General features: G+C 34.3%; 1 protein-coding gene across 1 annotated transcript; it reads left to right on the plus strand.

Moving 5' to 3' along the window:
* The first annotated feature begins 1,159 nt into the window (after positions 1–1,159).
* LOC129257530 (leucine-rich repeat and guanylate kinase domain-containing protein-like) lies at positions 1,160–27,251 on the plus strand. Its single transcript, XM_054895879.2, has 16 exons — positions 1,160–1,367; positions 2,825–2,932; positions 4,285–4,366; positions 8,502–8,602; positions 10,290–10,371; positions 11,101–11,225; positions 11,576–11,719; positions 15,760–15,927; positions 17,492–17,598; positions 18,861–18,980; positions 20,912–21,002; positions 22,713–22,826; positions 23,450–23,651; positions 23,995–24,320; positions 24,681–24,769; positions 25,144–27,251. The coding sequence occupies exons 1-16, from the start codon at positions 1,191–1,193 to the stop codon at positions 25,454–25,456; spliced, it is 2,349 nt and encodes a 782-aa protein (XP_054751854.2). The 5' UTR covers positions 1,160–1,190; the 3' UTR covers positions 25,457–27,251.
* The last annotated feature ends 149 nt before the right edge of the window (positions 27,252–27,400 follow it).

Here is a 27,400-nt window from a genome sequence, read left to right on the forward strand (position 1 = left end):
ATGAAATATTGTACAATTCAAACAATAAAAAACAAAAAACAAAATAGTGAGTGATGGACATCATCGACTGACTCACCTAGTTGTGCATATCACTGTTTTGTGAAAAATAAGGGTAAATTTCAAGTGTCATAACTTTCTTATTTTACATCTGATTTTGATGAAATTTTCAGCACTATGCTAGTTTGATTTCTCTCTATTTATGCAAGTAAGCATTTTCCTGGGGTGGAATTGACCTTTAAAGGCAAAGTCCATCCCGGCAAGAAGTTGATTTGAATTAAAAAAAAAAAAAAAAGAATATAAATCAAGCTTAATGCTGAAAATTTAATCGGAACCAGATTTAAAATAAGAAAGCTATGACATAAAAAGTTATGCTTAATTTCACAAAACAGTTGTATACCCATCCTGGTCAGTATAAAAAAGCAAGGGATCTGATGATGATTTTACTCACTCACTATTTTGTCATATGAAAAGTTGTAAACAAGTTTTTTTTTTAAATAATAATTTCAAAAAGTTTTAACAACTTGCTGTTAGAGTGCAGGCTTTATAAAACATGCTAAAGAAAATATTTACTGAGCATTTTCTTTTCTTCTTTTTGTTGCATTGAAGAGCAAATATAGTTTTCCTTCCTTCCTTTCCAAGTTTTTTTTTTTGCATAGTCCTATATACAACAATGAAAATTATGAAACAACAATTATCAGTCATATTTGTAGTTCTGTTTGTAATCATCAAAGGCAGACGTGCATGTCGCATTCATTATCCTTATGACACACTCCAAAAACCTTTTCTGCAAGAATCTTCAGGATCAAAGGAAGCAGACTAGTGGGGAGCGGGGTGGGGAGTTGCAAGAAACTGTGGATCATTTTTTGCAAGTCCATATTCGGTCTCTAATTTCTAAATCATTCATATTATTTATCATCATTATTAATCTGATCTGTTTCTCGTAAGAAGGAATGTAATCTGGATTGCTATACAGCTGAAATTGATCTATTCATCTATTGATTGTAAAATTGCCACAGAATATGTGCAATTGATTGCAATATTTTCTTGCAACACCCTCCTAAGTTACACAAAAGATAAGATTCGGGGCACTTATAATGAGCACGATCTGCGTGTACTGAATCCAAAGACTAATTTCGAAAACGAGAGAGTTATGAAAGTTCAATGAACTTTTGTTCCTAACAACAACGAAAATGGCGTCTGTTGCTGCGGAAAGTCGGCCGCAAACTGTGTCGTTTAGCGATTTGACGGAACGAACTCCAGAAAATCTTGAGGCTGAATTAGTACAGGATCCTCCAATTCAAGTCAACAATAATGCCGCCGATGATATAGAAATCGACTCTGAAGAAGAGGAAGCTGAAGAACAAGAGGTAAGAATTGCTAACACAAACATTTCTTTTTAGCAGTCCCATGCATACGTTTTTGTGTGTGCTTGCCCGGCTTGGACGGTGTAATTGAATGAATGACTGAGTGCCAGTGTGACTGAGCTGTGTCTGTGACTGTGTCCTGAAGCTGACGAAAGTGAAGTCTGGTGCGGAGTTGGGGGGGGGGGGGATGCCATGTATGCGGACAGTTAACATTAAAAAAAATAAATTTAAGATTTATCATGAATTTCTGATACTGTTCCTTTTATTTTTGTGAGTAGACTCACACAGTAAAAAATTATGAAAATTTCATTTTTTTTTTCTAACATCTAACAACAGGTATAAACTTTCTTTTCACAAAATAAATACTTTTTTATGTATTGAAATCAAATTAAAAAACAAATCGGTTTTATATGGTTTAAATCAGATTTTCAAAATTCAAATCTTGTTTTTTATTTTCTTTATTTTCTTATACAAAAATTTTAAAACAAAAGGGCAACACCAAAAATATAATCTTTTGCCGCTTTGGCTTTGCACTAACATAAATTTTGATTTAACAATTTAACTGACAGTTACTAACTTAAAGTTATTCTTTCTAAATCAAGTCAAAGTAGAATTTGTAGAAAATATTAACATCATGAAGATGGTGACATTTTGTATGTACTTAAATACATATGAAAATGTTAAACTACATGTATAGGTTACCAGGGACTATGCAGATTTTATGTATTCTTGCAATCAATTTGACACATTCACTGAGAAAATGTACAAAAAATGCTCACTTTTGGCAAAGGGCACTAAATTCATGGTTTTTGCCATGATTTTCCTTTGCCAAGAGCATGCATACATTTTTTATACCCAGTACATAGATTACTAAATCTTTCTCAGTGTACCAGCTGAATAAAGCACAATCGTATACAGAAAGTCTGAACCTCTCATTCAATGTACAGGCCTTGGTTCACACCCATCCTGGCAAAATCTCTGATGGAATTCAACCTTATAAGTTCAGGATTTCTTTTTCAAATTTTTATATATTTTTTTGTTTTGAAGTGCCATTGCTATGGATAGATATGATTCATATATGTGAACAAATTGTTGGTATTGGGAGAGCAATATGTAGTAGTTCATGTGAATGATCAGAATAGAAGAACTGCCAATAAACCTGTTTTTATTTGACTTGATTTCAATTGCTCTGGGTAGATATGAAGGATTTGTTGATGTTTTCATGATATAAAATTGATAAAATCTTTTTCTTTTGAGTCGAAAATACAAAACTTCCACAAAAAAAATTGTAAAGCATTTGTACATGTTTCAATGGAAGTGATAAAAATCAATGAATAAAAAAAAGTCATAGTGATTTAAATTTTTATTTAAATCAAGATTTAAATCAATGTAATTTAAATCCGTCATCCCTGATTGAAAGGATTTCACTTTAAATAACCATCTCAACATTTTTTTGTCAGCCTTGCCCAGATGGAATTCTGAATGAGCGAGCTATCTCTGCTGGACTCTCCAACCTTGGTAGATCTGCAGATGGAACACAACTCACTTTCCTCAACCTCACACTGCCTGTAAGTTACAGTTCAATGTTGAAACACAAGGAAATGTCCAAACATGAGTTTGATATCAAACTAAAGCTTTTAAGCCGAAATACATGCTATGAGGAGAGTGGCGTGCTCTCAAAACTTCCATGAAATCATGGCATCCACAACAGAATTACATGCACACCAAATTGTAATCAACTGAAATCCGGCATCATGCCTGCCAAGTCCTCGCACACAGTGTGTACATTCCAATAGCAAATAGATACTAACAAATTGATCTCTTAATCAGCTCATTATGTCCTTTCCTTTAGGAACTATTGTTTAGACATTCAAAGATTTCTTAATAATGACTAGACTAAAAATATTCCTGCTTCCTGTGACATCGCTAGATACATGTGTGACATACGTGTAGCTTCGCAACCATTTGTTCCAGAAATCAGGAAGACTTTAGAGCTTTTTTCTAGCTAATTTCAAGAGACTTGAGAAACTAACTTGGTTTTAAAACAATTCATCTATCTACTTATTCCTTGAATACAATTCTTGTCAATCTTATAGCCAAAGTTATTTCACTGTGTGTCTACTTTAAATTTTTATTTGAATGCTTTGATTTGAAATTGACATTTAGAAATCAAGAATCTAGATTCTGCTTCACTTTTAGAACTTTTGAACTATACCTTTTCGATGAGCAAATTGCAAATTCATTTATTCATCCTTTCATTCATTTTTTTGTTTATTCAATAATCTATTATGCATTTATTTGTCTTTGTATTCATGCAAAAATCATTTTTCGTTATCTGCAGTGTATATTTTGAATGATTCATTTATTGATGACTATCTGCTTGTGTAATTTGTTTTTATTCATTTATTGTTCCATTTGTTTACATGCAGGTATTCAATTATTAATTTTTGTAGATATATTTTCATTTGTTTAAGCACCTATTTATTGGCATATGACCCCACCAATGGTGGTATAGAGAAATCAGTGCATGGCCGGGCAGTTGGTCTGCGTCAAATCTTGCGGATCAAACTAATGTACTTCCACAGTTTTTACTGGTGCTTGTTGAATTTGGCACACACATTGGTTTTGAAGTAAAGATGTGCAAGACACATTTTTTGCATGCATTGGAAATGATGTTGCCATGGAAACTGCATATTCTTGCAAAAATTAGGTAAAAATCTTGTGGATCAAAATGCCTGATGCTTACAGAACTTGGCACAAACATTGGTTTTGGGGTAAAGATGGGCAAGACATTTTCTTCCATTTGTTGGAAGCTGTGTTGCCATGGTAACGTCATGGAGTGGGGTTGCAGTGATATTTTTATTTATTTTTATGTTTGTTTGTTGTAATTCATGATCATTTTTTTCTGTCTACAATTCAGGGCTACAACCTGCAAGGAATTAACATCCTTGAGAACTATGTTCATCTTCAAAAGTTAGAACTGCCTTACAACAGAATAACAGGTTTGTATTTCATATGAATTTCAATAGATATGCCTAGATACTTCATGGGGACTTTTTTACGAAGATTCAGATGCCTTGCACATTGGTAGTTAAAGGACAAGTCCACCCCAACAAAAAGTTAATTTTGATAAAAAGAGAGAAATCCAACAAGCATTACACTGTAAATTTGATCAAAATCGGATATAAAATAAGAAAGTTATGACATTTTAAAGTTTTGCTTAATTTCACAAAACAGTTATAAGCACATCCTGGTCGGTATGCAAATGAGGGAACTGATGATGTCACCCACTCACTATATCTTTTGTATTTTATTACATAAAATATGAAACGTTCTAATTTTCTCCCCATTGTCCTGTGAAACAAAGTTTTATTCCTCTCTGATCATGTGGAATTACCATTGTTTCAACATTTTATGGTTCAGTCAAGTTGGTCCTTACTGTCAAATGTCTAAAAATTGAAATACTGTATAATTCGAACAATAAAATACGAAAGGAATAGTGAGTGATGGACATCACCGACTCTCATTTGCATGTCATTGAGTTATGCATATAACTATTTTATGAAAAATAAGTGAAACTTTAAAATGTCATAACTTTTTTATTTTACATACGATTCTGATGAAATGTTCACTGTTATTCTTTTTTTATTTTTCTCTTGTGATTCAAATAAATATTTTTCTGGGGTGACTTGACCTTTAAGCATTACTTTTTATCATCCTTTAGACCTTGTTCCCACTGTTGTGCAATCTTTTCCAAAAGCCATGATTGGCCTTCCGTAACTGATCACGAAAGTTTTTGAACCATTCAAAATTCTTCTACGATCATTAAGATTACCACGACTGATCTGATATGACCTGATACGATCTGATAAGATCACTACGATTGCTCGACGATTAAGATTGCTGTTTGAATCGTGGCTCAATTCTCGACAGTGGAAACTACGTTTAAGGACGTTCCACAGTTATGTTTGTGCGCATCATGATCTGCGCATATTTTACACTCTGCGCGCTGATGTCACAATGGATGAACTTGTGATTTAATCAGCTATAGGTAATGTGAGCTGATTTTTCTCCTTATCTACATTAACTGTTATTTTATGAAGCTAATAAACTGGAATTATTCCATGGACCATTTTTTTTTATTTCCTCTACAATTTCAAAATAGTTTCTCTGTAGTGCTGCAAAGTATGATGATTATGACCCCCGAGTATGAATAAAGGGAAAAGTGGTTCGGAATTTTTCCTCACAGATACTGTGCATTTGGGGCTGTTTCAAGCCAACGCGCAATACTTTGGACACCGATAATTTGAAAACGAGCAGATGGACCCCAAATTTGTAATGTCTGAACTACTTTAGAATATATTTTTCTACAAATCTAGAGAGTATGATGAAAATGACATGCATTTTGAATGTTTGGGAGCAGGACTAAGGAACCATTCGTATTTTAGACATTGTGGACGGTATTAGACTTTTGCCCGTTTTAGGCGCATTATAGACTGTTTCAAGCCAACTCGCAACACTTTGGACACTGATAATTTGAAAACGAGCACATGGACCCCATAATTTTAACATCTTAACTTCTTCAGAATATATTCCTTTACAAATCTAGAGAGTATGATGAAAATGACATGGATTTTGAAAGTTTGGGAGCAGGACTAAGTAACCATTCGTATTTTAGACATTGTGGACGGTATTAGACTTTTGCCCGTTTTAGGCGCATTATAGACTGTTTAAAGCCAACTCGCAACACTTTGGACACTGATAATTTGAAAACGAGCACATGGACCCCATAATTTTAACATCTTAACTTCTTCAGAATATATTCCTTTACAAATCTAGAGAGTATGATTAAAATGGCATGGATTTTGAATGTTTGGGAGCAGGACTAAGGAACCATTCGTATTTTAGACATTTTCGACGGTATTAGACTTTTGCCCGTTTTAGGCGCATTATAGCCTGTTTCAAGCCAACTCGCAACACTTTGGACACTGATAATTTGCAAACGAGCACATGGACCCCATAATTTTAACATCTTAACTTCTTCAGAATATATTCCTCTATAAATATAGAAAGTATGACGAAAATGACATGGATTTTGAATGTTTGGGAGCAGGACTAAGGAACCATTGGTATTTCAGACATTTTTGGACGGTATAATCAGACTTTTACTTGTTTTCGGCGCATTTTGGGCTGTTTCAAGCCAACTCACAACAGTGTAGACACTGATAGCTTAAAAACTAGCAAATGGAACCCATGTTTTTAATATTTTAACGTCATCAGAATATATTCCTCTGTAAATCTAGAGAATATGATGAAATTGACATGGATTTTGAATGTTTGGGAGCAAAACTACGGAACTATTCGCATTTTAGACGGTATTATTAGACGTTTGCACGTTTTCGGCGCATTTTAGGTGGATTTCAATATTTTCAAGCCAACTCGCAACACTTTGGACACTGATAGTTTAAAAACGAGCACATGGACCCCATATTTTTAATATTTTAATGTCTTTAGAATATATTCTTCTACAAATCTAGAGAGTATGATGAAAATGACATGGATTTTGAATGTTTTGGAGCGAAATGTGGAACCATTTGCATTTTAGAGGGTATTAAGAGACTTTTGCATGTTTTCGGCGCTTTTTAGGCGATTTTCAAGCCAACTTGCAACAGTTTAGACACTGATGGTTTAAAAACGAGCACATGGGCCCCATATTTTTAATATTTTTATGTCTTCAGAATATATTCTTCTACAAATCTGGAGAGTATGATGAAAATGACATGGATTTTGAATGTTTGGAGGCAAAACTACGGAACCATTCGCATTTTAGACGGCATTATTAGACTTTTGCACGTTTCGGGCGCATTTGGGCGATTTTCATGCCAACTCGCATCACTTTGAACACTCATAGTTAAAAAATGAGCACATGGACCCCATATTTTTAACTTCCCTACACCTTCGATATGCATTCCTCTACAATTTAGCAGAATTTGATGAAAATGACATGGATTTTGAAAAAAGTGCAGCTTACAAAATACTTTTTTTAATTTTTGAGTAGATTCACGTCTTTGAAGATTTGTTTTTTCCGAGTTTTTGCACCATTCTTGCCAAATGAGGGCGCTGCTGACTCCAAATAGATATAGTTCTACCAATTAAAAGACTTTCTCTTTCTTTTGTATACACTCTGTTATATATCTTGAAAATTTGATGAAGTTTGATGCGGTATCTACTGAGTAAAGATGATTTACACTCATTTGGTGAATTCGTGAGGTCTAAGAGAGGCATAATTCTCTTGATTGCGCAAGATTGCATATCATTCAAATACGGCGAATTTGAAGACCCGTAGAAAAAATATAAGCACATGAACCTATGTTATTTTTTGCATTTTCATAATGCATAGATACCAAAGTGACTCTGCAAAATTTGGTGAAAATGACATGGACTTCATTTTAACTGTGGAACGTCCTTAAGGGGTGTTGCAAGAAAATATTTGCAATCGATTGCAAATTTCTGTTGCAATCTTACAATTGATAGGCCAATTATAGCTGTAGCAAAATCAGTTTACACGTACTCCTTGCTGCAAAGAGCAGATTGGCAATCAATCCAAACTTGCAAATATTAGATTTTAAATTTATTGCACGTTTCCTGCAGTGCCCCATTACTCCATTGTAAAACAGCTCCTAGTATCTGTGCAAAGAGTAATATGTTGGCCTTCCTTTTATTAATGCTTTTCCAATAATTTTCTGTTTATAGTCATTCAATATTTTGATCCAATATGATCTAATACAAGTATTGAAACAATCTTTATTTCAACTTCTGTATATCTGGTATACCAGAAAAAAAAATGATACAACTCTTTCAAATGATGAGTGACCAACAAATTTATCTTCTGAATATTGCAAAATTTAAAAATCATGTTTGAAATTAAGTTGATTTATAAAGATGCCTTTGTTACATATATATTTAAATTTTTAATAGATGTCACTGCCTTTGCATCTATGCATTTGATCTGGAGCAGAAAGATGCTACAGCTTTTTATTATAATGTATGAACTAAATTTCTATTCTTAATATGAAATGTAAAAATTGTATTTGAAATTGAACTGTGTCACCCCTTTATTCTACTTTTTGTGAATAGATATCACTGTCATGGGATGTATGCCATACCTTGTTCAGCTTGATGTATCCCACAATGAAATCACAAACCTCCTGGACTTCAAGCCTCCATACAATCTCCAAGTAAGACCAGGGGTCCATCTTACAAAGAGTTGCGATTGATCCAATCAATCACAACTATGGAAAGCCAGCAAAGTCAACATATAAAATGCATATTTGTTCAAAAATAATTCTAGATATGAATGTATATTCACAAATTCATTGATTTGACAATATTTACAAAGGACATTTGCAAATTTCCTGTAAAAAAAAAAATTATGACACATAGAGTTACAATTGATTGGATCAGTCGTAACTCTTTGTAAGACGGGCCCTAGGGCCCCATCTTACAAAGAGTCCCAATTGATCCGATCAACCACACCTATGGAAAGCGAGCAATGCTATTATCTAAAATGCACAGATATTCAAAATATTTTCTAGATATTATGTATATTCATACATTCATTGTTTTCTTGAAAATTTCAGTGTGCCCCTCTTTATTCACAAAGGACATTGTAGAAATATCCTGTTGGAAAAATTATGACAATGATGGATTTCCATATAGCTGAGGTTGATTGGATCAATCACAACTCTTTGTAAGACTGGGCCGTGATACCCCTTTCATGAGTCTCTGGATGTGGACTGGATGCAGATTATTTCACTTCATGAAAGGTCGGGGACACCCTGAAAAATCTGGATTAATTGAGTGCTACTATTAAGAGGACTTGATCCGTAATGAATCTCATCTTTGAATTTATGAAAGAAATTTGTAACTATAGATTAGCTTTTGTTGTCAAAGAGGTCACATGTTCTGCGGGAAATGTATGGTGTGCATATGATTCAATCAAACATCAAAGTTGCCATGACAATATCCAGAATATTTCCTCACTGCACTCATAGAAATAGCATAGACTATTTCTGAATTCATGAATGCAATTTTTTTCATGTGATTCTTATCCAGACTCAGTCTGGACTTTTTGATAGTTGGGTGAAATGGGTATAGCATATGAAAAATATAGCTCGATGGCTATTTATCATAATGCTCTACAGTCGGTCAAGCATATCATAAATCCAAGATGAATAGTTTATACCCGAAGTTTAGTTGGACTTGATAGTAATGTCATATATAAATTTTTAGTTGCGTGTATTATGACACATCAGAGCATTGGTCAAAATAATGCAAAGTGATTGAGAAGTTGTTTATTCATTTATTATTTAGGGGCCAGTTTTTAATTTGGTTTTAACAGATGTCTCTCGCAGACCTTTTACGTGTTGCCACTGTGATAATTTTGTTAGTATTTCGGACAATTCAGCTATGTACCATTTTTCTTGAAATCCAGATTAGGGTTATCATATATCTTCTCTCTTAATATATATAAAATCAAGCAGAAAATCATTATGATTTATGAAAATACATGAATGGCATTTTTATTTTGTCAGCCAGGGGAGCGATTCATGAAAGGACTTGTCAGATATTTCAATCGACAAGCCCCATTTATTTTACCGTTACCATAGTAACAGTCAGGGTCCTGTGCTTCTCAGCCAATCAAAATGAAGGAAAGTTGTCAGATGACAGTTATTGATGGAACCCTTTCTTAGGTTAAATACAAATCAGTGCTGTGCTTAATCCCCTCAACCTTTGTGGATCTATTTGTTTATGTGTATTCATATGTTTCCATTTCCAGTGAAATATATAGACTTTGTATCAATGAATTTTAAATCATCATTAGCACCACTGATTTTTTCTTTTCTTTTTGTTTTTGTTTTTCAGGAGGTTGATATGTCTTTCAACAAGATCAGTGAGATGGGAGATTTGTCAGCTCATCATGCTCTCACCAAACTAGTCCTTGACAGTATCCTTTCTATACATGGGCCCGTATTCTGAAGTCGGGTTTAACTTAAATTCAGGTTTAAAGTTGTGGTTGAAGTACGGGAAGCCAAAAGTATCAATTCTTTTTATTAAGTTGTATGTTTCTTATGTTTACTGTGCTCTTTCCTGATTCATCGATGGTGAAGACAATAATCTTTTTATACTTCCTAGACAATTATGAATGATTTGAGAGCCAAATGAGCTGAAGTATGATATCTCTACTGTTAGTGATTTATGTAACAATTGGCTCTCCATACTTAAACCACAACTTTAAACCTGAGTTTATGTTAAATCCGACTTCAGAATATGGGCCATGGTGTTTTAATTGCAAAAATAAGTGTATTTTTAACAGAGGTTAAATATTTATTTATATTAACAATATATAACAATATATTTCAATATTTATTGAAATATCTTGTTCTTAAAACAACCGTTCAAGGGATCAACTTCAAACCTGTCCATACTTTGGGGGAAAACCTGTTAGGGGCAACATATTCAATATTACCCTAATGGCCATTCAATATTTCTCAATTACATACTTTCAGCATTTTTGCAATGTTGATTTGCACATCTTTATTTACACTAGTGGCCATAGTGAAAAAAAATCTGATGTCTTCTTGGATTTAGGACTTTTGTTAATTATCCATGGTGAACTGTTGGAAAATGGATTTCCTTGTAGAATTTGAAATTCCTTGATTCGGTATTCATCCAGACAACCAACTGTCGACCATTGCAGGAGTGGAGAATTGCCGGTGCCTTCAGCACTTGGGTCTGGCTCACAATAACATATCAGTTATTGAGAAACTGGACCACCTCCCTCTTAGGTTCATCAACCTGGTAAGTAGCATCATTGCAGCTTTCATCCTAGCCCGTTTCACAAACCTGGTTTGAAGAGGAAACCCACCCGATAAAGGTTGATTTGGATAAAAAGAGAAAAATCAAACAAGTATATAATGCGGAAAATTTAATCACAATCCGGGTCCTTCATAAAGACTTGTTATAATAGCAAATTCACGATTTATATAACAAATCGATGCATTATATAATTAAGTATTATTATTTTAATAAAACTTTACCTCCCCCTATAAATAGAATTGGGAAAGTCATGAATAAAGATATGCTTTTCCCCAAAAAATTCTTTACACTCTTTCACTGTCTCTTTTGTGTTTTTGTTCCCTTGTTAACAGCGATGTAATCAGATCAGCATGATCGAGAACCTGGACACGCTTGTAAGGCTACAATACCTTGATCTCTCTGGCAATGAAATATGCAGCTTAGAAGGATTGCAGAAATGTGTCTTACTGGAAACATTGGATTTAGAGAATAACCAGGTAGGTTCCATTGTTTCTCACATCCCTCCTTCTCTTCTTCTTTTGTTGTTTCTTGTATTTGATATGCTTATGAAAATTTCATTGTTACATGGTATAATGATTTTGAGATTGCTGCCTCCTGGGCAAATCTTTTACAAAGTTGTTATCAATTCAGATCATTGTCCTGTTTCATAAAGACTTGTTATAATGACAAATGCATGATTTCTATAACAAATTTACTTTCAGCCAATCAGATTGACAGATTTCAGAAGTTTTTAACTGTTAATTCAAATTTGTTGTTAAAACAAGTTTTATTAAACAGGCTCCAGTTGTATCTTTGAAAGTTGATGGTAATTCCTCTCTTTTAGGCCGACATTTGAGACCAATGTTAAAATTGGGGAAACCTAAAAGTTTATAATTTAAGATTCAAGATTCAAGATTTATTCATTTCATTCGATAAAAAGATACAATTCATACATACAAATTTACAAATTTACAAGATTTACATACAAATTTACAAGATTTACATTTGGATACAATACAATTTATACAAACACAGAAATGGTATTGATTTCACATATACAGAAAAAAATCAAATGGAAATGGGTCACTGCAAAAGTTCCCAAACTGGAATTAAACATTGTTGCAATGGATAGTTTAAGGTAAATAATTATAAAAAACAATACAAAAATAAGGAATTTTACAAAATAAACATAAAGTGAAGTGAAGAGGGAGTGAAAAGTTGAATTATTATCGTATGAAAAAGTATATAAATAGGTATGTGTTAACTTTAACAGATATGACTTTAATCTTCTTTTATAACCATTGAAATTACTAGTTTGACGTATCTCTTGAGGAAGTGCGTTCCAAATAAGGGGTGCAGTATGTTTAAAAGTAAATGAAACAAATGTTTTAGTACATCTGAATATATGAAATTTCTCTTTATGACGAGTATTGTAATTATGGATCTCATTATTGAATGATAATAATAATTGAATATTTTCAGGTAAAGATGTGTTTACATGTCTGAAGAGGATTAATCCTATTAGAAATTTATTAAGCTTATATATATCAAGTACATTCAATTTGAGAAACAAAGGTTTAGAGTGGGCATGAAAATCAGATAAAGTACAGTATCTAACTACTCTCTTTTGTAGTTTTAGAAGTTTGTCTAACTTTGATGGATATGTATTTCCCCAGACAATGTTTCCATAACTTAAATAAGGCAAGACAAGTGTATTATACAGCAAAATAAGAATATTCCTAGGTAAGAGAAAACATAGTTTGCCGATGATACCAATATTTTTTGAAGTCCTTTTAGTTACGGCAAGAATTTGGCTATCCCAAGTCAAATTTTGATCAATGATCATGCCTAAAAACTTGGTAGAAGTAACATGGTTTATATCAAGTCCATTGATCTGAACTAGCAGATTATCCACATGACTGTTATTTTTAGAGTTGTTGAAATACATGTATACAGATTTTTCTACATTTATAGATAGCTTATTTGAATTAAACCATTTAGATACATTTATCATTTCACTTTGAAGCATAAGCTGTAAATTTATAATATTATGGTGACTAATCAAAATATTTGTATCATCGGCAAAAAGTACAAATTTGAGAAGAGATGAACAGTTGGAGAGATCATTTATATAAAGTAGAAAAAGAAGCGGACCTAGAATTGAACCTTGTGGTACTCCACATAGAATTTTCATTGATCTTGAATTAACATCATTAAAAAATACCATTTGACTTCTGTTTGTTAAATAATTCTCAAACCAGTTTAAAATAAGACCACGAAATCCATAATTTTTCAGTTTATAAAGCATTATACTATGATCAATTGTGTCGAAAGCCTTGCTTAAATCTAAAAATACTCCTATTGTGTGATTTTTTTCTGCAATACAGGAAATCAAATAATTATGCAAATCAATTAATGCCATTTCAGTTGATCTATTTTTCCTAAATCCATATTGACATGAACTTAAAATTGCATTTTTATCAAGAAAATCATTAACACGTGTAAATACAATCTTTTCTAATATCTTTGAGAATATTGGTAGAATAGAAATAGGTCTGTAATTCAATATATTTCGATTGTCTCCTTTCTTATACACTGGAATTACTTTTGCTATTTTAAGTTTTGTAGGAACTACCCCAGTTGAAAGAGAAAGATTGAAAATATAAAGTAAGGGTTTTACAATGTAAAATATGACTTTCTTTACAACAATAGAGCTTATATTATCAACACCAGTGCTTTTACTCTTCTTAATTTTACTCACAATATTAATCAATTCATTTTCGGTAACAGGCTTAAAGTACAATGTATTTACACATGGAGTTGGTAAAAACGACTGATAAAGTTCACTACCTTCAGCTGGAGCAGTATTATTAGACATAGATGGGCCGATATTTATGAAAAAGTTATTAAAAGAATTAGAAATATCTTTATTATCACATATATCATGCCCATTTACACTGAAACTAGCAGGTGTTTTGTTTTTAAATTTACCAAGAATATTTTGAATAACATTCCAAGTTTTTCTCATGTTACCTTTATGTTTATTGAATTCATTGAAATAATAAGATCTTTTGACTTTTATGTATTTTTTTACACTATTTCGACATCTATTATAGTTCATTTTATTTTTATTTGAAGGATGTTTACAATATAATTTATACATTCTGTTCTTTTTATTAACTATTTTAAAGACTTTTGTTGTCATCCAAGGCTTCTTAAGAATGTTTTTTATGCGAATTATATTTTACTAAAAAGTTTTTATCATAATAAGAAACAAATTTTTCAAGGAAGCATTGATAGGCAATATCAGCATTAGAGCAGCTATACACATCCACCCAGACTGTATTATTAAGATCTTGTATAAAACAGTCAATCTTTTGATCATTAATGATATATTCATGAATGTTTCTATTATTCACATGATTTATATTTTGATATGCTGTTATCTGAAATATTGGTAACTGGTCAGTAATGGGAAGCTACTGGTCGCAATCAGTATTTCTCCATGCAAATTGGCAAATCTATTTCTTCTAAACATCAGTTTTGATTTGTTTCATATGTAGGGAAAATGATGTAATAACAGAAAATGAAAACTCTTACAAATTTGTTGTTTAAAAATATTTTTTTCCCTTGTGGGTTAGCCAACTTTATTGTCTTGTGAGTAATGATTCATGAAACTTTCTGATCTTCTTTACATGCCAAGTGAATTATAATATGTGATTTCTATGGAAGTGTCTTTCCATTTGCCACTTCACAATCATCTCCCTGAAAATTTTAAGTCAGTTGCTTTTAGATTTTGTAATCAATCAAAATTAGGGCTAAGTTTTATTGTCCTTTCAAATTGATATTCTTCTGAGTTCTTGAAATTTATAAAAAGATTTTCTTATGTTACATGGACACCATGTCATGTATCTTATGTATTTTTTTTTCACTTTTAATAATAGCAAAACTTTTATAATGTGTTTTACTCTAAAAAAATGATGGATAACAATACTATGGATCATTCTCATGAAATTCACTTTAAATGCTTGATATCGATGCAATTATAAGAGGGTTTTTTTATACCATTGTTTCGGGAACTCTTGTTTTGTGACATTTGGTGGAAACTAGTAACACAGCTACATTTTTACTTTCTTTTACAAGCAAACTTATGCAAAGGAAATCCGAAGGGATCGGCACCTACCTTACCTAATATATGTGCATAATATGTCAATTTTGGTTAACCTTCTTACCATAATTTGATTACCGTATTTTGGACCAAATGTAAATATACCAATGCTACTTGCACACTATGTTCATATAACAGCAGTATGCACTTTTGTGCTTAATAATTTGATCAAATAATTGAATTTAAAAAAGCATTACATTTTCAGTAAAATGTATGGTCTCAATACAAATTTGTAGCCTACATATGATAAATGTGTAGCATAATTAGTTTTTCCAAATATTGAAATGAAACAATTTCTGCCTCAACTTTTTAGACAGATCTTTAAAACTTTTACCAAATGATTCTTTCCTTTTTTCTTCTTCCCATTAGGTTGCTGATATCACAGATCTTCAGTACATCGAGGGCCTTAAGCTGCTACGCCATCTAACCTTGCTAAGAAATCCTATCCAGGATATAGAAGACTACAGACTATCCCTTCTCTTCCGTATACCACAGCTTATAGAGCTGGACAGGCATAAGGTGGAAGTCGAGGAGAAGGTAATTTACACCAGTCTTTACTATTATTTTTATTATGCATCTCACACTCTATTAAGTAAAGATTGTGCAGTTATATTTAGCCATTTGAGACTGAAGAACTATCCCCTCTCTTCCATATACCACAGCTGATAGAGCTGAATAGGCATGGGGTGGAAGTCAAAGAGAAGGTGATTTACACCATTCTTGAAAAAATATCACCATTATCTTAATATGCATCTCACACTGTATTAAGTAAAGATTTGTTGGTACCATTTATCCTCTTGAGACTAGTATCCCTCCTCTTCCGTTTACCACAGCTGAAAGAGCTAAATAGACGTAATATGTAAGTCGAAGAGAAGGTAATTTACACCAGTCTTAAAACCTGCATCATTTCAATATGTATCTCACACTGTATTAAGTAAAGATTGTGAGGTTACATTTAGCTGAATAGGCATAAGGTGGAAGTAGATGAGAAGGTGATTTACACCAGTCTTGAATGCAATTCTGTATGCATCATGGGGGTAAGAGTAAAATATTTCTCTTGTCCAATATAATCAATTTTTTTTTTTGCTGCTCCCGCTTTGCCCAACATCCAGCTAACAGACAGGAGATCCTTGCTTTCTAATTCCCAACTATGAAGTAATATGTTGTACAACCCTTATATCTGATTACATTTAACCACATGTTTTTATTATAGTCCTAAAATTTGACCGGTAAAGCTATTTTTGCACATAAGAAAAAAAAGATTAACCTTTTACAAATTGTATTATATTAGTTTATGATTGAAATTACCTTGTGTCTTATGAGAATGCATTTTCATGAAAAGTGGGGGGATGTCAGAGGTGTAAATATGTTGTGCCACCAACACAGCCTAAGAGGTGCAGTCCACATACATGCATGTGAAATAATGGCCTGAATTCACAGAGGTGGTTTTTTGAACCATCGGTTGAACCCATGGTTTATGCAGATTTCCTGTATAAATTACGCTTATTTACCACGTATATTAAAAAATGTCCAATGCTGATGTGCGCTTTTGTCACAGTGTGCCAAATTGATGCCTGTTGCCATGGTTAAGTACGCTATTTTATTCATGAGTCCACTGTTTTGAATTATTGAGTCCACTTTTCAAACAGTGGACTCATGAATGAAATAGCGTACTTAACCATGACAATAGGCGTCAATATGGCACACTGTGACAAAAGCGCACATCAGCATGGGACATTTTTTAATATACGCGGTAATTAAATGTAATTCATATAGGAAATCTGCATAAACCACAGGTTCAACCGAGATTAAAAAAAACACCTTTGTGAATTCAGGCCAATGGGTCTTTTGAAGTTTTTCTACGATCACATCAATGAACACCTACTCCAGACCGATTATTAGCTATTACATTGTTTGAATAATGTTTGACATTAGTTTTGTTGTGTGACTGAAGCAGTATTATCACCAGAGTGATCAGATACTCAACTCCACCCTTTCCTCTGCTGGGCTTCCGTACAGATGGGATGCGACAGAAAACTTTCCCCGGGTGTATCTCACATTAATATACCGTTACTTTCCACTGTTGATGCCCTCATTTCAGATAGCAGCTGTGAATTTGTTTGAACCACCGATGGAGGTGATAGCAGCGCAGGACCACAGACGAGCTCTCATCTACTCCTCCCTCAAACAATCCAAGGTTCTTATGAGGTAAGTAAGTTCCTATATGGAACCAGAGCACTGGATTATAAAGCTGAGAAATTAATTGTGTGGATGATTGATTATATTGATTATTGCATATTTATTTATATGTTATATGGGGGGTTTGCTCTATTTACTTTTTTTGTCAATTCAGTTGATTTTGAGATATTTTTTTCCCCTGTAATCCTAAAAGTTTATTTGAAGATTTTGTTTAATTATCAGTAGTGAATGTTAATAAGGAAGTAGCCTTGGTAGGCCAATGGCCTTTAGCTTCTCCTTCACATCCCAACCATTACTTCATGTATTTTTTTGCTTTTAAATAGATTTTAATATTGTTGTTGTTTTACATTGTTCAGGAATTATTCTGTTCATTTGGTCCTCGATGCATTGTCTCTTATTTTTTAGATATGTGAAAATAAATGAACTTTTAATTTGAATTTGAATATATGATCTATCATAAAATCAGCCTCATGATCAATTGCTTTTGGTGACAAGGCCAAGGTATAGGATACCGGTACACAAATACTTGTGATACAAGAAATGATATTGCATTTATTCAAAGCTATTTACTTGTTAGGTTTCCAAATGGTATAAGGCATAGGAAATAATGACAAAGAAACCTTGATTGATGACACCATTGTTATACCTGTACTTGATATTAGTGTTTATTATGAAAATGTTCTGAAAAGCCTGAATATTTCCCTTTTGATGATGTCCAACATATGATTAATATTAGTATTGTATTAGCTTGTATTAAAAAGTAAAAAAAAAACTGTCTGCAAAGACTGCAAAGTTTAGTTGGTTTTGACTTGTATTTTCACATACATGTGTCAAACAGATGGAAAGACCACAATTACATAGGCACTAATAATAATAATAATAGACATTTATATAGCGCCATCTATCTAGAAATATTCTATTCCGAGGTGCGTTGTTATTATTACCCCGGCTTTAGCTCGAGCTGCCTTTCAGCGCTCATGCATTCAAGGAATTAATCCTGCCGGGTACCCATTCACCTCACCTGGGTTGAGTGCAGCACAATGTGGATAAATTTCTTGCTGAAGGAAAGTACGCCATGGCTGGGAATCGAACCCACGACCCTCTGTTTCAAAGTCAGAAGACTAATCCACTGGGCCACAACGCTCCACTACAAATGAGGCTTTACAAAGTAGGGGAAGGCTACTTACAAGTATATCATTGCCATTTTTAATGAACAGTTAAATTGATCCCTTTTCTCTCTTTGTTTTTAACCCACTTGTTCTTTATTGAAGTACTTTGCCAAGCATCGAGACACCTTACCCAATCCTGGTTCTTGTTGGACCCAGAGGATCGGGAAAGCAATCTCTTGCCCAGAGACTGGTGAAGGAGTTCTCAGAATACTTTGGACTGGGGTAAGTTGTTATACCATTGAGGTTAAGCTCCAGGGCCTGTTTCATATCAAGAGTTGCAACTATTGTGTCTTTGCCATTAATTTAACTACCATGGAAACCTTGATTGTGATTGGCTACTGAGCCCTGTTGCCATGGTAGTTGCCACAATAGCACAGTTCTCATAAATGTAATATTTTATGAAATGAGGCCCTGATGTGTCTTATCTCATGGTTACATTGTGAGTGTTCCAATCTATTTTTGTCGCATTGGCCCGTATTCTGAAGTCAGGTTTAACTTGTATCATGGTCGAACTCTGTGCTAAAATTATGGGAAGCCAAACCTGTCAAAAAAAATTTTACTTTGTATGCTTCCTGTTTGATGTGCTTTTCTCAATTAATTGATGGTGAAGACAACTATCTTATCTATCATTCCCTGACAGTTAATAATTATTAGAGTCAAATGAGCTGATTCATTGAACATCTACTATTGGAGATTTATGTTGCAATTGGCTGTCCATAGTTCAACCACAACTTGAGACCAGAGTTTGAATCAAACAATACTTCAGAATACAGGCCATTGAGGTTTAGGTTGGAGTACTTTTTATCTCATCTTGTTTTTCTCACACTGATGTATGGTTCTGTGTGCATTGTATTTCACATTTTGTAGGGATGTTGTATAAAAAAAGTGGAGATGAAATTCTAAACCTTGCTATCATGAAATCTTATGAATTGTATATGGATGAGAAAATTATAGCTCTTTATTTGCATCTAGTCGCAAATTGTCATCAGTCATGTTGCCGTATTATTCACTTTTGAAACTTTTGTTGATGACTGAATATTTAATATTTATTGCCTCATTGACTTTTGTACAGGGGTTGCAATGAGAATCATATTTTGTATATAATTTCCTATAAAAATGAATAAAACTAACAAATATTACTAGAATTTTATATTAAATGAAAGCATATCTGATCTCTCAGAAAAAATCGAAGAAAAGAGTAAACTCTTCATTATAGACCGTAGATTCATCAATTTTAAACAGTAAACTGTGCTGTAACCTAAAACAAGCATGAATTTTATAGCGCGCTGTGATGAAATTGTGCAGTCATTATTTGGACGCTCCTTCGATATGCTCCTTAAATACAGTGCTGAATAATCAATGCATAAAATCTGCATAAAGCATGGTCATACCATACATTCAACACCACCTTTATGAATTCAAGCCAAATTTATTACACCAATTGTTTCAATGGGCAATTTCAAGTCAGGTGTTGGTGTTTGAAAGATAATTTGGATTGTGTTTCGTAGCTCCAAAACCTATTCTGAGTTTACACAAATTATCCAAACTGCAATATTAACAGCTCAACTCCTAGTGAGTGACTTTTCAGGACCATGTTCATTTTAAGTTTGTTGCTATACCCATGTAAAAATTAACCAACACCAACACCGAAAGGTCAACACTGAACTTTAAATCACCCAATGATATTTTATGAATATAGATTATCTTATTGTGGAGTAATTGTCCAATATTGCAGAGCAGTCCTGAACAGTGGTTACTTGAATATTATACAATGTGCATTTATTAGTGGGTTATGACACTCAAGGGTATTTGCAATATGCCAAAGCACGAGGCCCTTGCGCCGTATGCTTGTGGATGTTATTGCAAATACCCGAGATGCTTGCATCGACACTAACATCACAGATTCAAAAATGTGCTTAAGCGCCGGCAGCATGCATTTCATTTGAATGGTTGCTTATTTTAGATGGTGTCTTAGCTTTGCACGCTATGAGTTAAATGATGCACCAGAAGTGCAGTGTTTAACAAAAAAAAACAGCTGAAAGGTTGTATAGAATTGTAGCATGAACACGTGACTTGTATACGCTGTCACCATTGGCTACGTCCTTGAACCTTTTTGATAAAAGGTTATAATGATCCTTTTATTTGGTTGTCAGGTTATTACATACTACCAGAGGACAACCAGCGGGTGGAGACAAGGATTATCATTATGTGTCAGCAGAACAATTTGAAGAGTTGTTGCAAGAGGTAGGTGATCTTAACGAATCATATTGATCATTAGCACATTGCATATGCATTTAAAGGTTAAGCATAGGCATAGGCATTAAATCAAGCATAAGCAGAGGCGGATCCAGTTGGTGCACATCTGCGCCGTGGCCCCCCCCCCCCCTTTTGAGAGGTACAAAAAATACAAGTGAGGACTTTTTTTGGGGGGGGGGGGCTTGTCAAAGTTTTCCTGGAAAAAAAAATTACATCGATATGGTAGTGCATGAAGACATTTTTTTTTTTCTTGTCAAATTTTCCCTGTACAAAATGTCCCCCTTTTGTAAAATCCTGCCTGAGCATAAGTATAAGGTTAAACACTAGCATGAATACATAAATACGTCAATACATTTTAGCATCCTACTATTTTAGTGTAAATTTCCATGGATAAATATGACCAAAGTATAGAATTTGATACCCCTCACCCCTCGCCCACTTTGGTAACATCAATTTTCATCACACCCTTGAATGGTGCTTAGAAACTTTCTTCACTCATCTAAAGTTTGATATTGAATGAATGAGATGCAAAATGTACCACCATTCATGCTAGTCTTCTTTGTGTATTCCAAGGTTTAAAGAGCATAGCAACCAGCAACCTTAAAAGTCTTACCTGAAGTCCTCAACTACTCATATCTGGTCAGGTACACTACACATAATGCACCATTCTCAGCAGTGTAGTCTTGTAATACAGGCCCACAAGAATTGTAACACACCAATCCGCTACTTAATACATTCATATTGCAATGATTATGTTACCAAATAGCAAACAGATACCTATCTTCTCAAAAATTGTTTGGTTTCTCTACACAAATAAAATCATAGGCTAATTTATCCTCTGTATTATTAATAGTTATCTCAAAAGGCATATTTTAAGACTAGTCATTTATAACACAAAGTCAATAGGAGATGGCATACAGTGTTTGTCAGTTTGCTCTCCCTGTTGTTTTGTCATTTATTTTTTCAAACTAGTACTGGGGGGTGTTTCACAAAGATTTAAGTATGACTTAAGTCGCACTTAAATGCCGACGCGTACATGATATGCAACGCGCAATCTTATTGATAGATTGATAGATATGACCAATGCGGTCAAGCCTTTCATACTGTACGCAACTCGTTCTTTAAGTGCGACTCTAAGTCATACTTGAATCTTTGTGAAACACCCCCCTGGTCTTCTTTATTTGAATAAAATACACACACACACATACAAATATAGTTTTAAAAAAAAGTTTTACAAAGCATTCAGTATTAAACTCCCTTTGCTAAAATTCATATATACATTTTCTTTTCGTTTAAATCTTTCATTATCATATATGTATTTTTCAGATAATACATAAACATAATTTTCAAATCATAAATATAAATTTTTTTTCATTGTAACTAATATTATTTTGTGACATTTGTAAATAGAAAATAATGCATAATTCATTATTAAGTTAATTTCTTTTTCATTTTGTTTTCTTAAAACGTCAACAATATGCTGAGGCTTCAAGCAGAAATTTTTAACTGAACATCTCCTTATAAGTGCCTTGACGTATTATCTTCTGTACACAACCTAAACAAATATTATAAATCGCTCAACTTTTTGCAATCTCTAAAAATATCTGAGTTTCTTAAATTCCATATTTTTAGTTTATTTGTATTTTTTGTAGGAAATGTTGGTGATATTGATTGAATATATTTTCTTCTTTACCACAGGGTGAGTTCCTGTTGACCTATCAGATAATGGAACATCGGTATGGACTGAGCCTCCAGGCCATCGAGTCTGTCGCCGAAAATGGACTCGCTTGTGTGCTCACCATGGAGCTAGAGGTATGTCCCAGGGTTCCATGACATTTGCTCCTTAGATTGATTGCTCTTCCTGAAAATCCTTATCTTTACATTATTCTGAACCAAAAACTATATCACAATTCTAACTCTACCCCTATGCCTTCTGATGTATTTAGACTGGAGCTATTGTTGCAGGAGCAAATGTCGTGTCGCCAATAGGCTAAATGGTAATTAGACCAAAGTAAAGAAAGTGGCTGTTAGAGAAATTGGGATTAGATCCTGTCGGATCAGGGGCCCGTTGCAGAAAGAATTGCAATCAATCGCAACTCAAAAAATCACGCGCAACTTGATTTTCCACCAATCAACAGCGCGCATTTGGGACTTGCGATCGATTTTTTGGCTTGCGTTTAAATGCAACTCTTTCTGCAACGGGCCCCAGACCAGACATAATGTAGAAAAACAGCTGTAATCCAAGTGGCAATTAACCAACTTGCCAGTTGATAGAGAAATTGCCCTACAAACGTTGTCTTTAAAATGAAGGTTGTAATTACAAACAAGCTTGCAGGAATAAACAGTGTTTTCAGTGAGATCTTGATGTTACCGATAGAGGATACTCATCTTGCTGAAATTCATTCCATAATGGTCCTTGTCGTTTCCTCATCCAGGGTGTCCTGACCATGAAGCTAACGCACTTCCAGCCCCGCTACGTCCTCCTCCTCCCGCTGGATCAGACCAAGCATGAACAACGTCTGCAGTCTGTCGGAAACCTCTCCGCCTCTCAGGTCCAGTTTGCAGTGGATAGGACCAACCTCTACCAGCACATGCATCAGAATAAACCAGGTTTCTTTGACAGAAGCATTGACACCAGTAAGTTTTTTTAATTCTTCTTTAACCAGATATTGCTCTCTTTATATGAGCCTGGTAAAGAGTAAAATACATATCTTTCAAATGCCAACTGGTCTTATTCTAAAAGAATGATTTCTGCTTGGTGACGTAAAAACTGCAAATTATTCTCAAGTGAAAATTACTCTGTTGAACTTTTAAGAAACCTTTTTATGTTTTGTTTGTAGCTGTCTTAAATATTCGAAGTTTGCTAAGGTGGTTACTTGATAAATCATAATAATAATGAAGGACCACTTTAATGTTGTTTGGAGGGTATTACTGTTAAATCTGTCGTTACATTTCTTTGATTTTCTGTTGCACTTATTAGCTGACCCTGAGATGGCCTTCAAGCTGGTCCGCAACCTGGTCCTGTCCTACCTGGGTCTGGCCGTTCCAGACAGCCCTGAACCCTCAAGTCAGGAACAGGACTCGTCCTCCATCTACTCCCAGTCTCAGACCAGTTCTGCCATGAGATCCGAGAGCCACTCCCCTTCCTTCTCTCAGTCCACTGGTCGACAGGGTCCGCCAGGGATCGTTGAGAACCCTCCATCTCCTACCAACATGAGGACATGGATGAAACCTGTCGTTGATCCTCCCCCTAGACCCCTAAGCCAGAACTCTAAGAAGAGGCAAGAGTCAACTATGAGTGATATAGTAAGTGTGTTCATTCATTTGATATGATGGAGCAATGAAGTGGATTGGCGAAAATTTAAATCATCAGAGTGGGAGAAAATGATAAAGAAAAAGAATGAGAACATGAATATAGTGGTGAAATAAAACAATTTTATATTAAGAGAAATGCATCACAAACTAAATGTACATGTATTGAATTTTCTTTTTTTCCACTCTTTTCTTTATCTTTTTTCTTTACTTGTTTCTTTCTTTCTTTCTCTGTCTCTATCTCTCTTTCTTATTATTATCTTATATTCTTTCTCTTCTTCTTTACCCTTTACCTTTCTCTCTCTTTGATGGCACAACCATATATTATTCATGAATGTTAATGTCTTCAAACAGGAAAAGATCTCATATGAAAGGAGAAAGAGTGCTGCCAAGGAAGCTGTCTCTGGTATCGTACCAAGACCATTGGATCAACTTATCAATGAGTAAGTATTCTTCTGAAATGAATATACTTTTATTTCATTTGCTTTGTTCATCTAATAGAAGTACAGAAAATAAGCAGTAAAAGTAATAGTAGCAGCAGCAGTAGTAGCGTTATCATCACCACCAAGAATTGAGGGGTGATTTTCAATCTTCAAGTTCTTTGAATTATCAAGAAGGAAAAAAAAGGTGATAGAGAGGGGTGATAGCTTTTTAAATCATGATGTCTTGTTTTTATTTATTGGTCAAAATGTTAAAGCAACATTCAGTGGGTATATTTCATCATAGTGGACGTGCCGCAATAAGTAGCCAATAATTTGTTTTTGATTGTTGGTATGCGGTATCTCGTGACTTTTCCATCTTGCTTTGTGTATTACAGACCACCATCCACAGCACCAGGCAAGCAGTTGGAAGGGCTAGGTGACGAACCCAACCGCCCCAAGACCGTGCCCAACAGTGCTATCCGCTACCTGGCGGGGAGTCCCGACTCCAGCGTTGCGAGCTCCAGGAGTGACTCTAGAATGTCCAGTCTGTCCGATGCTAGAGGTATGTCGGCGTCACCGAGCGGGTCGCAGACGTCCTTCCAGATGGTTGGTGGTTCTGATGGACATGCTTCTAGACCTGGGAGCGTCGGGTCTCTTCCGGAAGATAGGCCAGTCCTGCCTCCGATTCAGTCTGGACAGAATTCATAGCCTCAGAACTGTTTTCTTTTCTCCTGCTCTCTGGGTTGAGCCATTATTCTCTTTATTCTTTCCAAAAATGTCCACACATTTAATCTATTTGATATACACTGAAAGAGCAATGTAGATGTAATGCCTTGCTCGAGGGAATAGTGCTGTGCTGAGGATTGAACCCCTATCTTTCATAGTCAAGGGCCTTTGACCACCCGACCACAGCGCCTCATGCTGTAAGAGGACATTATTACTCAAGGACATATGATAGCACTATGACCCCTCAATGTGACAAGCATGACAAGCACCGTCAATTAATTCTCCTTAAAGGTCTATGGGGTCACGAAAACCTTGTAACTTTTTTATGTACATTTATTTTAAACATCTACAAATGATTTACACAAAATTTAATTACAAAATCACTAAATATGAAAGATTATTTTAAAGAAAAAAGTGATTTTGTTTCATATTTTGTTTATATAATTTGTTGATTGAATCCTGTTCCATGATTGGTCAACATAGCATCATGCGACCAAACATAACAACACATAACATTGGTATTTTTTAAAAATAATCATCCTGGTGTAAATTATCCTGAGGGTAACCAACCAACTGAGAGAAAATAAAATAACCCAATTCATAGAAATAGACCAGACCATTTCGTAGGGGGGTGTCTATTTCAAATGAAGATCATGTAAATTCACCTGAGGTAATCATTGAACTTAGAGAAAATAAAACAGCCCAACTAAAATGGAACAACCCAATTCATGGAAATACAATGAGAAAGGACTAGAGTAAGGATGTGTTACCGTCCTGGGTGGTGATGTAGTGAAGAGTATACAACAAAAGGACAAGATCATTTTTGGATAGGTGTGGGTGTCTTTTGGACATGAAGACTATCTAAAGTGACCTAAAAGTTACCATTGAACTTAGAGAAAATAGAAATACCCAACTAAAATAGAATGACCCCATTCATAGAAATAACAATGAGAAAGAACTAAGAAGAGAGTGGTTAAATGGCCTGGGTGATTAGGTAATGAAGAATGTACAACATAAGGACAAGATCATTTTTGGAGGAGGGGTGTCCTTTTGACATGAAGACCATGTAAAGTAATCTAAAGATAACCACTGAACGTAAGAGAAAGTAGAAATACCCAACTAAAATGGAATGACCCCGTTCATAGAAGTACAATGATGAAGAACTAGGATGAGGACAGTTGAATGACCTTGGTGATTATGTAATGAAGAATGTACATCAAAAGAAGAAGATGATAATGGAATGAATGAGCACATCTGAATAGGAAAAGAATTAAGGTGACCAGAGAAGTAGGGCAGTGACAGATGTGATGAATTAGAACAAAAGTGTCTATTGAAGCTAAACTGAAAAACAGCAAACTGATCTCAACTGAATAGATTTCAAACAAAAGCAAACGCATAGGTACAAAGAACCTTCCTACAAAAGCATCAGTTGTTAACATAAGTTCACAGAAGATACTATGTTTGTGTAGGTAATATTTCTAGTAGCTAGATTTTTATTGTGTTGCTAGTCAAATGTACTGTATATTGGTTTAAAAAAAAACCAAAGATATATAAAACATGCCGGGCAAGAAATTGACATTGAAATTTTCAAGGTTTGCTTCTTACAAATGAATAATGATAATAATCATAACAACCGACTGCCTAAATCTGCAACTTTGCATAACTTTTAACATTGAAGTGAATGGGGATCTTCGGTGCTCTTTTAAGCACTTGGGAGGGGGGGGGGGGGGAATCGCCCTGAGCTCCAGTGTAATTTTTTCCTGAACCATATTTTATTTCAAGTCACTAGTGACATCATGGATTCCTTGATGGCACAAATATAATGACTTTGTTCAGTGCCACAGAAATGTTTTTTATTTATACCACTTTGATATTATCAATTTGATTTAATATCTAAATAAGTATTTGGTACCGTAAAATGGTAAA

The sequence above is a fragment of the Lytechinus pictus genome, chromosome 3, assembly GCF_037042905.1.
Source record: "Lytechinus pictus isolate F3 Inbred chromosome 3, Lp3.0, whole genome shotgun sequence".
NCBI classification, from domain to species: Eukaryota; Metazoa; Echinodermata; class Echinoidea; order Temnopleuroida; family Toxopneustidae; genus Lytechinus; species Lytechinus pictus.

Excerpts from the sequence above, each read along its gene's own strand:
- LOC129257530 (XM_054895879.2), top strand. The coding sequence starts at position 1,191 with ATGGCGTCTGTTGCTGCGGAAAGTCGGCCGCAAACTGTGTCGTTTAGC. Across the intron at positions 15,928-17,491 it reads AGGTGGAAGTCGAGGAGAAG|ATAGCAGCTGTGAATTTGTT; the intron begins GTAATTTACACC and ends CCCTCATTTCAG. Across the intron at positions 22,827-23,449 it reads TGCTCACCATGGAGCTAGAG|GGTGTCCTGACCATGAAGCT; the intron begins GTATGTCCCAGG and ends TTCCTCATCCAG.